The sequence below is a fragment of the Neovison vison genome, chromosome 13, assembly GCF_020171115.1.
Source record: "Neovison vison isolate M4711 chromosome 13, ASM_NN_V1, whole genome shotgun sequence".
Lineage (NCBI taxonomy): Eukaryota > Metazoa > Chordata > Mammalia > Carnivora > Mustelidae > Neogale > Neogale vison.
The window spans coordinates 60,022,651-60,036,516 of NC_058103.1; the positions used below are offsets into that span (position 1 = coordinate 60,022,651).

Here is a 13,866-nt window from a genome sequence, read left to right on the forward strand (position 1 = left end):
TATGGACTTGCAGTTTTTGTTTTCACAGACCTCTGATTGATTTCTTGGATGTTCATGATGACTTGATAGCTATCTAGCTGTGTTCAAGGGATGAGAGAAGCTTTAGGTCACTCTACTACTCTGCTATCTTAACTCCTCTGTAAGCACTAAAGTTTAATGAGCACCTAATCTATTCAGACTAAGTAAATAATTATTAAACCCTAAAGTTAGAAAGAGACCTTGAAAGACACATAGCGATCTCTTCAAAGATGACAATGACAAAAATCAAGTCCAGAGGAGGTGACATTGCCAAAACCAGAGACTTCCCCGCCCCCTGTACAAATAGAAAGAAAGAAAGACAAACAGAAAGGCAACTTAGAAAAAGCAGTCTCATTTTTTTGAATATGTAGATATCACACAAAATCCTAGATTGAAGCTTTTGTTAAACAATCACATGGCAGTTAAAGAACAGAGGACATGGTCAAGTATCTATAACAGGATATATATTCAGCCAAGACATAAATTATTAAGCATCAATTACAAATATAAAAAATTTAAAATTAGCTTTTTTTAATAAAATGTGTTTTGATAAATATAAAATAATATGATCACTGAGAAAGGTGCATGATTATCATTAGAGTGTCCATAACTATGGACCATGTGCTGAGTGTGCAGGCAAGGCCACAGACATAAAAGCCCACTGCATTTTCCAAATTAATCACATACGTGACCAGATGTGCCCTACTGAGTTGTACAAATAAATCATAAATACCTTCCAATACTAAAGAATGTGGCTTGCAGAGTCAAAGTTTCAAAAATACTTTATGCAAATATAAAAAGAGCAAAATAGACATTAAATAGACATTCTGGGATAAAAAGTGGCTAGGACGTGTAACTGAGTAAATCAGGCTCTCCCTCTGTGGCATTTTTTTTTTTTTTTAATCTGAAAGTGCCTTTCTCAAAGAGATCTAAAAATTAACTCTACCATAACACTCTTAGTGACCAAATTGGACAACAAGTAGGATATTCAGCCTAAGGAATGTTGTCTCCTAGCAACCACAAGAGTGAGAGCCAGATATATACAAAGGCATACTTCAAAAGTCTGCAACCCCATGAGTTCAAAGATCAAAGTCCTAAAATTTAAAGATTTATTCCTTTTTTTGAATTTTCCAAATGGGAAAACTTTTACTTTTTCCACTATAAGACATCAATAATGAATCTCAGTACTTAGAAACCAACCTGCTGTGGTATAAGCATATTATAGCTTACCTTGAAAAGCAAAAATACTTTTCCTGGAATAAATATAACCAATCACTAAACATTCCTTATTGCTAAATTCAGTAAAACTTAAAACACATGGAATTGGGACTGTGAGTTATCAGGGCTTTACTGTTGATTTAAATTCTACTTTTATTAAAGGACAATAGAGATTCCAGTCGGCTGATGAAAGTTGGGTTATTTGGAATTGCAAAGCAGTATCAGCTTAAGGAGGCTCTGCCATATAGACCCAGTGATTACATTTCATAAAAGAGCTCAGGAACTGACACAGAGAGAACTTTACTGTCTCTAATAGTTGCTAAACATAAGAATGAGGCTGAGAGAAATTTTGGAGTCTTTTTTTTTTTTTTTTTTAATTTTAAGAGAATACAATGACCTCAGACATTTTTGGTCTGCACTCACCCACCAAAACAAACACGTCAGTCATCATTATTCCATCTCTTTTTAAGAATGACAATTACCTAAAGAGATGAATTGTACAAAGGTTCCTGGATTAACATAGACAATGGTGTGACTATGTTTTGCTTTCTATATAAAATTAAATGTCTGAGACCCGTTTAGGCTTTTTACCTCAATGACACCTTTTACAAGTAGCAATTATTATATTACTATGTTCATAAAATTAAAAGTCTGACTCTCAAAGAAAAATGTAGCTGTACTATCTGTGTCCTAAAAGGGGGAAAAAAAGAATGCTGATTTCCTAAATAATTCAAACTATGTTCTATTCTCTATAAACTGGATATTTACACAGCCTAGCTTACATAATTTATGAATATCCAAGTTTCTCCTCCAATTAATTGCTGTTGTTTCATGAAAAATAGTACTGTAAACTATTACTTAATCAAATATATCTCATCCTACCAAAAAATCTTCCTGTGCTAAATCTCTATGCTTTTTAAAGCAAAATGACCAGAAACTAAGTTTTAGATGCCAAATCTATATGTAGAAACATAAACACTACTGTTAACAAAATCTACCTACTCTAATATTATCTGAGTAACTTTTAAACCGATTGTCATCTATATTTGAGCCTTTTCTTCTCTCCCCTTCTCTAACTTACTTTTTTTTTTTTTTTAAGTAGCCCTCAATACAGCCCCCAACACAGGGCTCAAACTCATAAACCTGAGATCAAGATCTAAGCTGAGATCAAGAGTCAGGATGCTTAACTGACTGAGCCACCCAGGTGCCCCATTACTTATTTTTATAATAACCCCAGAAACAGGTAATAATGTTTTAAGTAATGAGTTTTTTATAGATTTTCTTATATTTTGGGGATATTTACTGGTATTGTTGTAATTAGTTTTAGATTCAATACTACGTTTTCTAAATGCAAAATTTTCTTGAGAATATGTTTTGAAATCTCTCTCTCTTCCAGGAAACAGGCTTTATAAAAGTTAGTTCCATTTTATGAACAAAATTAATTAATTTTATTTTGTTCTTAGCTATTTCAAGCTATGCATGATTTTATTCTGTATATTACCAAGGTCCTTTCCAGTAATGGGGTTGTATCAGATGGGTTCCCCAATGCCATGATGCAGGTATTTCTTGAAGACTTGGCTAAATCATTTATTATAATGACACATTCAGGGGGGCTCTTCACTTCTCTACAGGGAATCTTTGTGTCTCTCCCCATTTTTACACTCTTAGTTCTACAACATTTTCCTGTTTCTTCTATTCTTCTATCATTATAAATATGATGGTTCTACCTGCTTTCACATCAACATAAATTGCACTCCATACCTGTGATAGCACATGGCAGTTGCTTGACAAAGGCTCACATTAGTCTTGCTTATCAGTGCAGCTTGTTTAAAATCCTGAAATAGTTTTATAAGTTTTTGTTAATTTTGTAACATTATCTTTTGTGCTTTCTTAAACTTCCTTCTAACTTTGATTCTACCATGAATATACTTAACACAAACATTAAAATATACATCTTCCTAAAACTTTATTTTTCATTTTAGTATCACAGCTAATGAGAATGGATGGAACAGAGGAAACCCATAACTGAAAAGTCACTCAGAATCTTGTGCTACTGGTTTCCACTTTCCCTGTGGCTTTGCCCTGCTCTGTGTAATGAGTTATTTCATCTGCTTTCTTTTTATTGTTTTTTCCCAGTGCACATCACCAGAGACTTCCCCTTCTAGATAGAAATGGAAATTCACTTGGAGATAAGTTTTGGCAGTGTATGTTTAGAAGACAAACAGGCACCTAGGCCCAGGAAAGTGTGTAACTGGGTGGTTTGTGTGGATTGACTAAGGCTGCTCCTACTTTGGAATCCACACTTCTGGGAAGAAGTATGTCATTTTGTCCAGAGATCCTAGAAGCTCTTGAGAGGAAGCAATGTAAACTCTAACCCCAAGATTTTGAGGTAGAGAAGTCAGCTAGGATAGACCTGAATGGCCCTGGGGAGGAGGAGGTTAAGAAAATAAAAAGTGCTAAGCCCACAAAAGGTCCTGACTTTGTGGCCCTAACACTCACTGTCCTCCCTTAGGCACTGAAGAGGAGCTAACCTTAATAGGTGGTCTCCCTCTCCTTCTCCTTCTCCCTTCTGCTTTCCTTCTCTTTACTCCTCTTTCATCCACCAACCTTCCCAGGCTGTGTCACAGGGAGGAAGCTGGCTGTCTTGTGCGGGTAAAATGAGATTTCTGCAAATACTGGTGTGAAAGAGGGAGCAATAGGGTCAAATTAACACTCTATGAGCACCTCCTAGGACTCTAGGAGGGTATGAGTCACATAGACCAATCTGTGACTGCAGACTCCCCATTTAGATTCCTCAAGTATATTTTGATATTAAATGGAAATATTTGGGAAAAAACAATTAAGTTATTGTCTACTCAAATATAATCTAATCAGATATGCTGCCGGCTAGCTGCCCTACAAAGATTGGTTTTGCTAAAATGGAGGCAAATTTACAAGGGTGGGATCCATCACAAACATTCTTATTAATTTGAGGGCTGTGTGGAGTGACCACTAACTTAAAAGATGGAGAATATCAAGTTTTATTTTGTAATCAGATATAACTTACAAATGTCAACTTGACTTTACATACATAACTGTTATTATGCTATATGGTAATTAGGCATTAATTATCAGCAATAGACATAAATGATCACTGTTAGCATTACTTAGAATAAAGCTAACAGAATTTTTATGGTTTTTCTTGTCCGCATGAATCTTTTCTCTAATATGGAGATCATAAAAAACAAACCACGCGAAGTTACTCACATACAAAGCGAAATCCCAACTCCTATTCCCTCCACTGATGAGTTTATTTGTAAAGACCTTCACCCACACTGTCTCACTTTCTGTGTCAGAAGGTGGACTCTTGACTTTATTCCTCCCTGTCTCCTCTGGAAACTTGCTCCTCCATAGTCCTGCTGCTTTCTCTATCTTTAATCATTGGCTCACTGCCCTGCCCTAATGTGCCTTCCTTCAATCCTCCCTCCCCAAAAACTGCACTTGGCCTTGTCATTCTAACTCTTGTCACTATCAGTCCTCTTGAAAGCATGGTCAACACACAGTGGCCATGTCCCCATATCCCCTCAACTGATTGTTCTTGTTCCATAAGGCCAACTTTATTTTGTAATTGGTAAACTGTCTCTAAAGGTATTGGTTCTTTATTTATTTTTATTCTTATCAAAGTAAGCTTTATATACAATGCATGGGGTCTAATAAAACTCGAAAATGTACAAAGCTTAAAAGGAGCCCCACTCCCCCTCTTGCTCCTCCCTCCCTGTACCCAAGTCCACTGCACAAAGACAATTGCTTTCACAACTTGCTAGGTTTTGTTCTGCTATTTACCTTCACATTTCTAATAACATGAGTATTGTATCATGTTTAACTTCTGACATAGGATAATATTTAGCTATCTTACACCATCATTTCATACACCTCCCCTTCTGCCACTATCCCATATACCTATGGCAATGCATTTGTTTGTTTTAGTCTCTGTTTCACTTCCCTCAAATGTAGGCTCCTTGGCTACCCATTCATTTTTAAGTTTGAGGTATTAAAATCTTGAGTGGTAGTTTTGGTTGCCCCAAAGAGCTCTTCTCCACTATCTTTAACTTTGTGGAATTATATCCTTTTATTCCTTTACTATTTTCCTGATAGGTTTTCAAGAGGACAAAGAGATAAACAAATGTTCTCAAGCCAACCAGCTTAACCATTAACTTCCTAAACAATGCCAGTCTAAATGCTGCATTCTACTTCCTGGTCAATGTGTTCCTATGAAGGTAGGACATACAACTTTCAATTAACTAAAAGGTTTTCAGTGTTTGTCCTACTTAACCACACTATTTATCAATCACTCCCACTAAAAATTTTTCCGTATGCAGGTTTTAAGACTCTGCTTTCTCTTTATTTTTTTATCTAGCCCTCTTAATATTAAGTCATATTCTTTCACTGGTTCTTCCTCAACCTGCATTTTTTTCTTAATTTAATGTTTCAAATTAATAGTTTCAAATAAATATTTTTCACTTTACTTTGAGAAAAACATCTTTTTTTAAACTTTTAATTAGTGTTTGCCTGGCATGCTTTTTTTTCCAGACTTTTTCATTATATTTAAAGTATGTTTCCTAGAGTCAAGATATAGCTAGGGCTTTTTTTTTTTTTTAAGACATATTTATTTGAGATAGAGAGGTGGGGAGGAGCAGAAGGAGAGGGAGAGAGAGTCTTAAGTAAACTCCACACTGAGCATGGAGGCTGACTTGGGGCTCAATTTCTCAACCCTGAGATCAAGACCTGAGCTGAAGCCAAGTCAGACACTTAATTGTGCCACTCAGGTGCCCCTATAGTTAAGGTTTTTTTAAAAATTCCAATCTGATATTCTCATTATTTTAGTAGGTATATTTGACTTTCTATTTAATGTAACATTGATATGGTTAGATTTAGGTCTAAGTTTTATTTTTTGTTTTCTTCTGGTTTCCTCTGTTTTTTGTTCCTTTGCTTTCCCTTTCCAGACTTATTTTGAGTTTATTTTAATTTTTTTTAATTCCATTTTAATCGATCTATGGTCTTTTTGACTAAGGAGGCCAGAAATCTGGCAGAAATCTGAAAGGAAGGGAAGGTATGAACCACAAACAGATCAGTGGGAAGAGCATTCTATGTTTAAGGAATAGCTTGTAAGATGATTCTGAGGCAGGAAGGGAGCCTCCTTCCAAGGAGGCATTTCCAAGGAATATCAAAAGGCCAGAGTGGAGTGGCCATAGTAAGAAAAGAGGAATATATGACAATGAAGTCAGATGAGTAAACAACAATCAGATCATGTAGGGTCTTGGCTGGCCATAGTCAAGAATTCTGACTGCAAAAGATAAAGAAAAGAAAAGAATCCAGATTGCATTCTAAATGTTATAAGAAGCAATGGAATGTTTTGAGCCAAGGAATAATTCGACCTTCTTTATGTTTTTAAGAGGTCTCTCTGGCTGTTGTATAAGAAACAGCATGCTGGGGAACAAGAACAAAATCAGAGAGGCCAGTTAAGAAGCTACTACAGTAGTCCACAGAGGAGAGATGGTTGTGACCTGAATTAGGAGGACAGCAGTGGCAAAAATGAGAAGTGATGAATTCAAAATGTGTTTTGATGGTAGAGCTAACTGGACTGTTGATGTGGGGTAAAGAAAAGAAAGGGTTAATAATGATTCCCACTAGACCATGAGCTCCTCAAGGACTGGAACTCTGTCTTAATGATCTCTGTGATTTTACCACCAATGCCAGTTACTTGCCTGGTGAGAAAGAACATAAGATTTGGAATTAAGAAAGATCTGAGTTCAAATCTTGCCCTTCCTAGTTGAAAGATTTTATTAAGTACTAAATGGTATATACTTGTTAGATAACACAGGGCCTGAATTTAATTCTCCAACAGCTGAAGTCTTTCCCTCTCAACCCCCATTTTCCTCACTTGTTCCGCTCAAATACTGTGACCCAGAGTTCCATAGCTCACTTGCCTATCCCAAAAAAGTTCTTTAGCTTCTTCTACCTGAGGGAATTCTAAATGGTATATCTCAAAACCAAAACCTAAAGGAGTTCAACTCTTAAAATTATATTTCTTCATAGTATAAATTCCCTAGAACAAGATTTTTCAGACACCTCCTTAATAATAAGTATTTCTGTGTGAGTAGAATCTCTAAAGTTAACTCTAGGACACAGAAAAATAATACAAGCCATCTCTAAAGGGTGAAAAAATTAGGGAACACTAGTTACATTCTTGTTATTCTGTTGTCATTCCTCAGAAACACAAAAGCAAAACTACCATTATTTAACCACCAACTTCAAATTACTATTTGATTTTTGCCTCATATCTCTTAATCTTAATTCCAAAGTTAATTTAAAATAGACAATACAAATAAGATAAAAATGAGAATGATGAATTTTGTTAATTATAATTAATAATAATTAATTACTAAAATACATTTTAAACAACCTATTCCTCTTTTGATACACTGCAGATGCTCTTTTATTGCAATTCTGAATGCCTGTTTCCAATAACTTAAGTTTATTCCCAGTAGCCTATTTTTAGCAGCCATTTTCTGCCCTATGCTAAACAAACAGATTTATTTTTATATATTTTCAATGGGGAATGAGGAAAATTCTGAATGAGGAAGAATTAGCACCGAGCTGCAAAATAAACTGATACATAAATCATTTTATTTGCCAAATAATTGAGTTTTATTTGTAGCCAAGATACTCCATGAGAGAAAGTGAATGTATTGATAGTTCATCAAATCAGAAACACTTTTTTACATATTAACTGTTTACCTGTAATCAAAACAAAGTAAAAATACACATTTTTGAGCAAAGATTGTATTATTCATTCAAAGTACTTCAATACCGTTCTTGCTAAGTTTTTATTGCTTGTTAATATTGCCATTTGATACCAAGAAAAATTTGTTCACTAGTTTTCAGAAGAGAATGTGCAAAATCAAGTGGGTTCATTTTTACAAGTAAACAGGAAGGAAGGTTTACCTCCAATGCGAAACTATACTGCTGTAACTCTACGTAGATGAGTCCACGATTAATGAAAGTATTTAAAGTCACAGTTTCTCCAGCATCAAGAAGAAGCACAATTCCATAATCTATTAATGCCTAAAAATAAAATAATCACTTACAATATAGATTTAACTCTCTAGGGCCTTGCCACATTGGCTATGAACAAATGTGTTTATGCCCAAATTAGGACCTAACATGGATTCTTTAATGTGACTTACTTTTATGGTCAAAAATAATCATTCAGATGTAAAGGGTCCTGTTAACTAAATATTACAGACACTGCTATGTTTTAATAAATGATCCACACTGTGCTTGCCTTTCACATGTATTCTCTGGTTCATCCTAAGGATTTTTATTGTATATGGTTTGGAATGGTTGAGGGTGGGAGATGCAATACCCTTCCCCCTCTCAGTAGTTTCACCAAATGACTTTTGACATTAAAGCACAACGCTTGTTACCTTTTAAAATTTAATTCCTTTTTAGTGTTTTATTGTTTTTCCCACTGAAACCTAAGTTTTATGGAGGCAGAGTTTATCTATTTTGTTTACCATTGTAAAGCCAATAACTAACTCAGTGCCTGCCTCTAATGGCAGTAGATAAATTTTTGTTGAATGAATAAATCACAAATCAATGAAAATCGATTTTAATACACTAACAAATAAGCACTATTTGGAAAAGTACTTCAAAATATTTTGATAAGCATACTTGTATTTTGAAAGACACTAATCTAAACTAAGAGTTATCAATTCATAGGACCTTTCTCCATTACTTTAATCTTTTTTTGTTTTTTCCACTGACTCTATACCAGGTACTAAGAATAGCATAAATCTGGGTTGGAACTTAATCTCTTATTTTCCTACTGAACATTTTGTCCAAAAGTTCCATATGGATTTCTATGATGTTTAAATGGGGTATCTCTCAACTGGATGGGGGTTCCCAGATATAGGGCGCTGATGGGGTGGAAACTGGTGGCATGGGCAGTGATAGATTTCACCTGAAGCAAAACAAAGGCGATAGAAGTTTATCAAATACATAGCAAGTGAGTGGGCAGGCAGGCCAGCAGAGGAAAGGCTACAAGGAGGTAGTGGGTGGACACTGTTTTTAAAGAGGGAGGGTGAAGAGGTATGCCAAGTTTGGAACCTCCTCCTTTTTTAGTAATTGTGTCAGGTTGTAAAAAGTCCTTTACTTAGTTAAGGCCTACAGATATTTTAAGGTGGGTCACCTGATTGGGCTTTCTATTCAGGCAGGGGGTAGCTGTGGGCCATTACTACCTATCATCGCTCAAACCTGTTTGCCTGAAAGTGGCCTCTACAGTTTCATCAGAAAAGGGCCAAATCTTCTATGCCTGTAGCTCAGGCTAACTTAAAATACAAATAAGCATTTTACTATTTGCTCATTGGTCCTTCTCCAGTATTTCATTACCAAACACTCAAGTGTCTAAAAGAACTGTACAATTAAAAATCCTGTATGTGCATTGTGACAAAATTATAAGCAAACCTCTGGCAGAGCTGTAAAAATAATTCATAATATGCATAAAACAAAACAAAACTAGAATGTTTGCAGTTTTCCTGTCATGGAATCCCAGAATGTAAAACCTGTAAGATGCCTTAGAGATCCACTAAACAGCTGAATAGGTGACACAGGAGGAAACAAAAGGTGGGAAATGAGATGTCATGAAGGTCAATGAGCAGAATTTGGATCATGCCTCTGCTATTATTACTAGATCTTCAGTCTTGGGGAAATTACTTAACACTAAGCCTCACTCTACTCACATATAAAATTGGAATATTAATAACATCATATTGTTGTAAAAGTCCACTTAAAAAATATTTTGATTGTATGTTGGTAAAGCATATAGCTCAGTGCTTGTCACCCAATAAGCCCTAAGTAAGTGGTAACAGTTATTTATATTAAAATGAGGTGGTAGGAAGCAGAATTCCCCTCTTCTTAATTTTTTATGATAGCATATCTTAGAAGAATGTCTAAGTGCATTTTCTGCAGAAAGGTACTTGGGTTTTCTCACTCTAGTCATGGCAAGAATGCTGAGAAACAGGTGGAGGGAGACAAACAGGGAGGGGCAGACACTGTTAAATGACATCCGGTCCACATGCTGGAGGTCAGCTGGTTTTACAAAGCCACCTAAAGACTGTTAGCCAGAAGCAAACAAACCTGTGAACGCCAATACAGGTTTCTACTCTGTGTGACTTGGATATGTTCCTAACTTCTCCCTGCTTCCATTTCCTCCTCTGTAAAGTGTCTCAGTTGGAGGAAATGTGTGAGCTGGCTGGCAGCTCTAAGATGACCAATATGTCATTATTCTAGTTAGATCTCCAGGTAGTTTCTCATTTTAGAACACTGAATTAGAACACTGATTCTGCTAGATATCAGAGATAACAAAAATGGGAGTTCCCTGCCCCCACCCAGTCCATTGTTTGTGGCTTCAGAGTTACCCAGAAAAGGCAGGAATGGGGTGGGGAGGGAGCCGGTCAAAGACGCCTGCTGTGCAGGTTACTTGATAAATGATCCTTTAATTAGCTTTTAGAATCTTAACAACTCCTTCGTTAAAAATTAGTTATTCGTTTGTCAAGATTTCTGGAGGAAACCTGACAGACGGGCTGCCAGGAATTCTACAGTCTCTTAGGTAGGAACAATTGTTCTCAACTTCTTCCTTTCCATAGCAAATACCTCTCTAAATCTCTGAACGTCTTAAACAGATTTCACTGTCCAAATTTCAAGGAGGTTGGAGGAGAACAGTGGGAATGCGAGGTAGTCTCTTAGAGGAAAGCTTCACTAACTGTGGAAGTAGAGAGAAATGAGAAGGGAAGACAAGCAGACAACAGAGGAGAGAAGCGAGAGGGCGGGCAGGGCAATGAGAGGCCAAGTCCAGCTGGCCAGCGAGAAATCTTGACTGGGAAAGGACCAGTCCTGCAGGGGTAGGGAAGAGAAGGGTAAGATTAGAAAACAGAAAAGACATTCTGCCCAGGTAGAAGGTGGATCAGGACAAATAGAGGAAAAAGTTTTACTGCAGCCATCATTTGGGCTTCAAAATACACAGGCGATGCTCGTCACTGGTCCCAGACCTGGAAACCATAGTGGAAAACTCCCTGCTGTGTCTGTGGTCTGAGTACTGTACAAAAAAAAAAAAAATCCCTAAACAAACTTTTCTAGCTAATGTTGAGATTTTGAAGCAAAGATATTGTTAATGATCACTGCCTTAAAAATTCTGCAAGCAATGTGCTTCGGTGAGTGCTGTGAAGTGTGTAAACCTGGCGATTCACAGACCTGTACCCCTGGGGATAAAAATATATTATATATTTATAAAAAATTAAAAAAAGCATATTGGAAAAAAAATTCTGCAAGCAGTATATCAGTAGAAACATTCACTCAAATGAGAATTGTGAAATATATTTTAATTTGTAAATACCTTTAAATGCTTATGAGCATTGTAAAATTAATTCTCATCTGACATTGCAAAGATTGTATAAATATATTTGGTGAGGACCAATAAAACCTTAAATATTCTTTGAAACTGTTCTTTGGTTTCTCAAGTTTGTGTGTGTGTTTATGTGTGTGTATGTGTATTTCCACAGGAAATACTTTTCAAAACTATAACAGAAGAAAATGCTTTACACTTGCTTTAAATGTGTTTACAAATGTGTAGTTTACTAAAATGGTCACTTACCATTTGAAGTTCGTTTATCTTGGTGTAGCATAATGCTCTGTTATAAAATGCTACATAACTGTTTTTGTCCATATTGATAGCTGTAGTTAAATCTGTAATTGCTAGCTTATAAGTCTGCAAAGAAAAAATAACTAGATAAGAAGGATCAATCATAATGGACTGAAATTTAATTGCAAAATAAATTCTCAATTCTATCAAATTTTTTGGAACATTCATTTACCCATTCTGTGCATCATCTGTGAAATTAAGACAATTAAGCTAATCTTTCACAGAGTTAATTAAGATCTCTTTGTAGGAATTATTTATAATAATGTTTCTCCTACCCACAAATAAAATTCAATATATAATTTAATTTAGATGATTATCTTATTGCCAATATTGCTATAAAGCAAAAAGAAGATTATACTTCTTATTAGTAAAAGAGAAGCCACATTCATCCAGCAAACATTCACCAAACCTTGCTTGCTTTTGTCACTCATACTGTTATGTAACATAATGGTCATGTTTTCTACCCATGGTCTCTTTCACTTCCTCTTTGATGCTTCGCTGATAACTTAGATCATTCATTTCTGTAGATAGTAATTTTCATGGACTTAACATGTAATACAAGGTCTTACCTTTGCCTTAAGGTATTATTTGCAAAATATTTCATATGAAATAGTTACAAAGAAAGGTCAGAAAAGAAAAGTAGGGAGAAACAAAGTATTCCATGAAGTATCAGATATCAATGGGGCTGCCCACACCATTTGATCCAGTAAGTTCCATTTAGGAGTCAATCATAAATTCCAGCAATGGCTTTGTTCTCAGTGTGTGTAGCTGTATTATTTAAGACAGCAAAATGGTAAAACAGTAAAATGCCCAACAATAAAAATAAACTATGGTAGAATATTATTCAGTCTTTAAAAATGGTATCTTCAAAAATTGTGAGAAGCAAGGCACAACAAATTTTTAAGTAGCATAATCCCAGTTTTGGAAAATACATATCATATTTTCAGGAAAAAAAGACTAAATGTAAATAAACCAAAATGCTCTCGGGAATTTTCACTTGATGATGGGGGTAATAGGTGATTTTAATCTTCTTAATTCCCCTATGTAATTTCCAAACCCTTTGCAATGAATATACGCTACTTTCTTAATAAGTAGTAAGTGCTACTTAAAATATAAATATAAAAAGTAAATATCACTATTTTGTGCAAAATTATGAATTGAAATCCCTTTGATGTACTGTGAAAGCATAAAGGGTTCTATGCAGTTGTGCCCTTTATACCACGGGGATTCTCCCCCACAGAGGGAAAAAGGAAGCTAGTCACAACTTGACAAATCTGAGCATCCACGCACTCTAAAATCTCACTTAACAAGACAGGAAACAGCCCTACCTTGTTGTAGTATTTCAGAACTCCTCTGTAGATATAGGCACGCACACTCTGAGGATAAATTTTGATGGCCTCATTACAATTCAAGATTGCTTTGGAGTATCTGCCTTTCAAACCATAAAAGGCTACTCGGCTTAAGTATGCCTTTTCAGGAAAAGAGCAGAGGAAAGCAGGAATGAGTATTTTAGTAAAGCATCAATTCTCCCAAAAGATATAGTTTGAACAAAACCATGCCATCCAAAAACGGTATAAAATATAGTCTTTTTTCCCCCACTCTCTTTTATTAGAAAATATTTCAAACAGGCACCTGGGTGGCTCAGTCCTTGAGCATCTGACTCTCGGTTTCGGCTCAGGTTATGATCTCGGTCGGGGCTGGGTCCCACAGGGGGGGGATTCCGAGCTCAGTGGGGAGTTTGCTTGAGATTCTCTCTCCCAGTCCCTTTGCCCCTCCGCCATTCATGCACACACTTACTCTCAAATAAATAACTCTTTTTTTTTTTAAGATTTTTATTTATTTATTTGACAGACAGAGATCACAAGTGGGCAGAGAGGCAGGCAAAGAGAGGA

The 13,866-nt window shown here is 35.8% G+C and overlaps 1 protein-coding gene across 2 annotated transcripts in view; it reads right to left on the reverse strand.

Annotated features, from left to right (window-relative positions):
• Nucleotides 1-13,866, reverse strand: part of TTC6 (tetratricopeptide repeat domain 6) — a 143,641-nt gene that overhangs the window by 20,535 nt on the left and 109,240 nt on the right. Inside the window, exons 23-26 of one of the 2 annotated variants that reach the window (XM_044231166.1) lie at nt 13,303-13,443; nt 11,927-12,040; nt 8,221-8,340; nt 2,998-3,071 (exon numbers count right to left, since the gene is read on the reverse strand). In XM_044231166.1, the coding sequence (XP_044087101.1) occupies nt 2,998-3,071; nt 8,221-8,340; nt 11,927-12,040; nt 13,303-13,443 (449 nt within the window). The remainder of the gene's footprint in view (nt 1-2,997; nt 3,072-8,220; nt 8,341-11,926; nt 12,041-13,302; nt 13,444-13,866) is intronic. The other variant, XM_044231167.1, reaches the window with a different exon arrangement.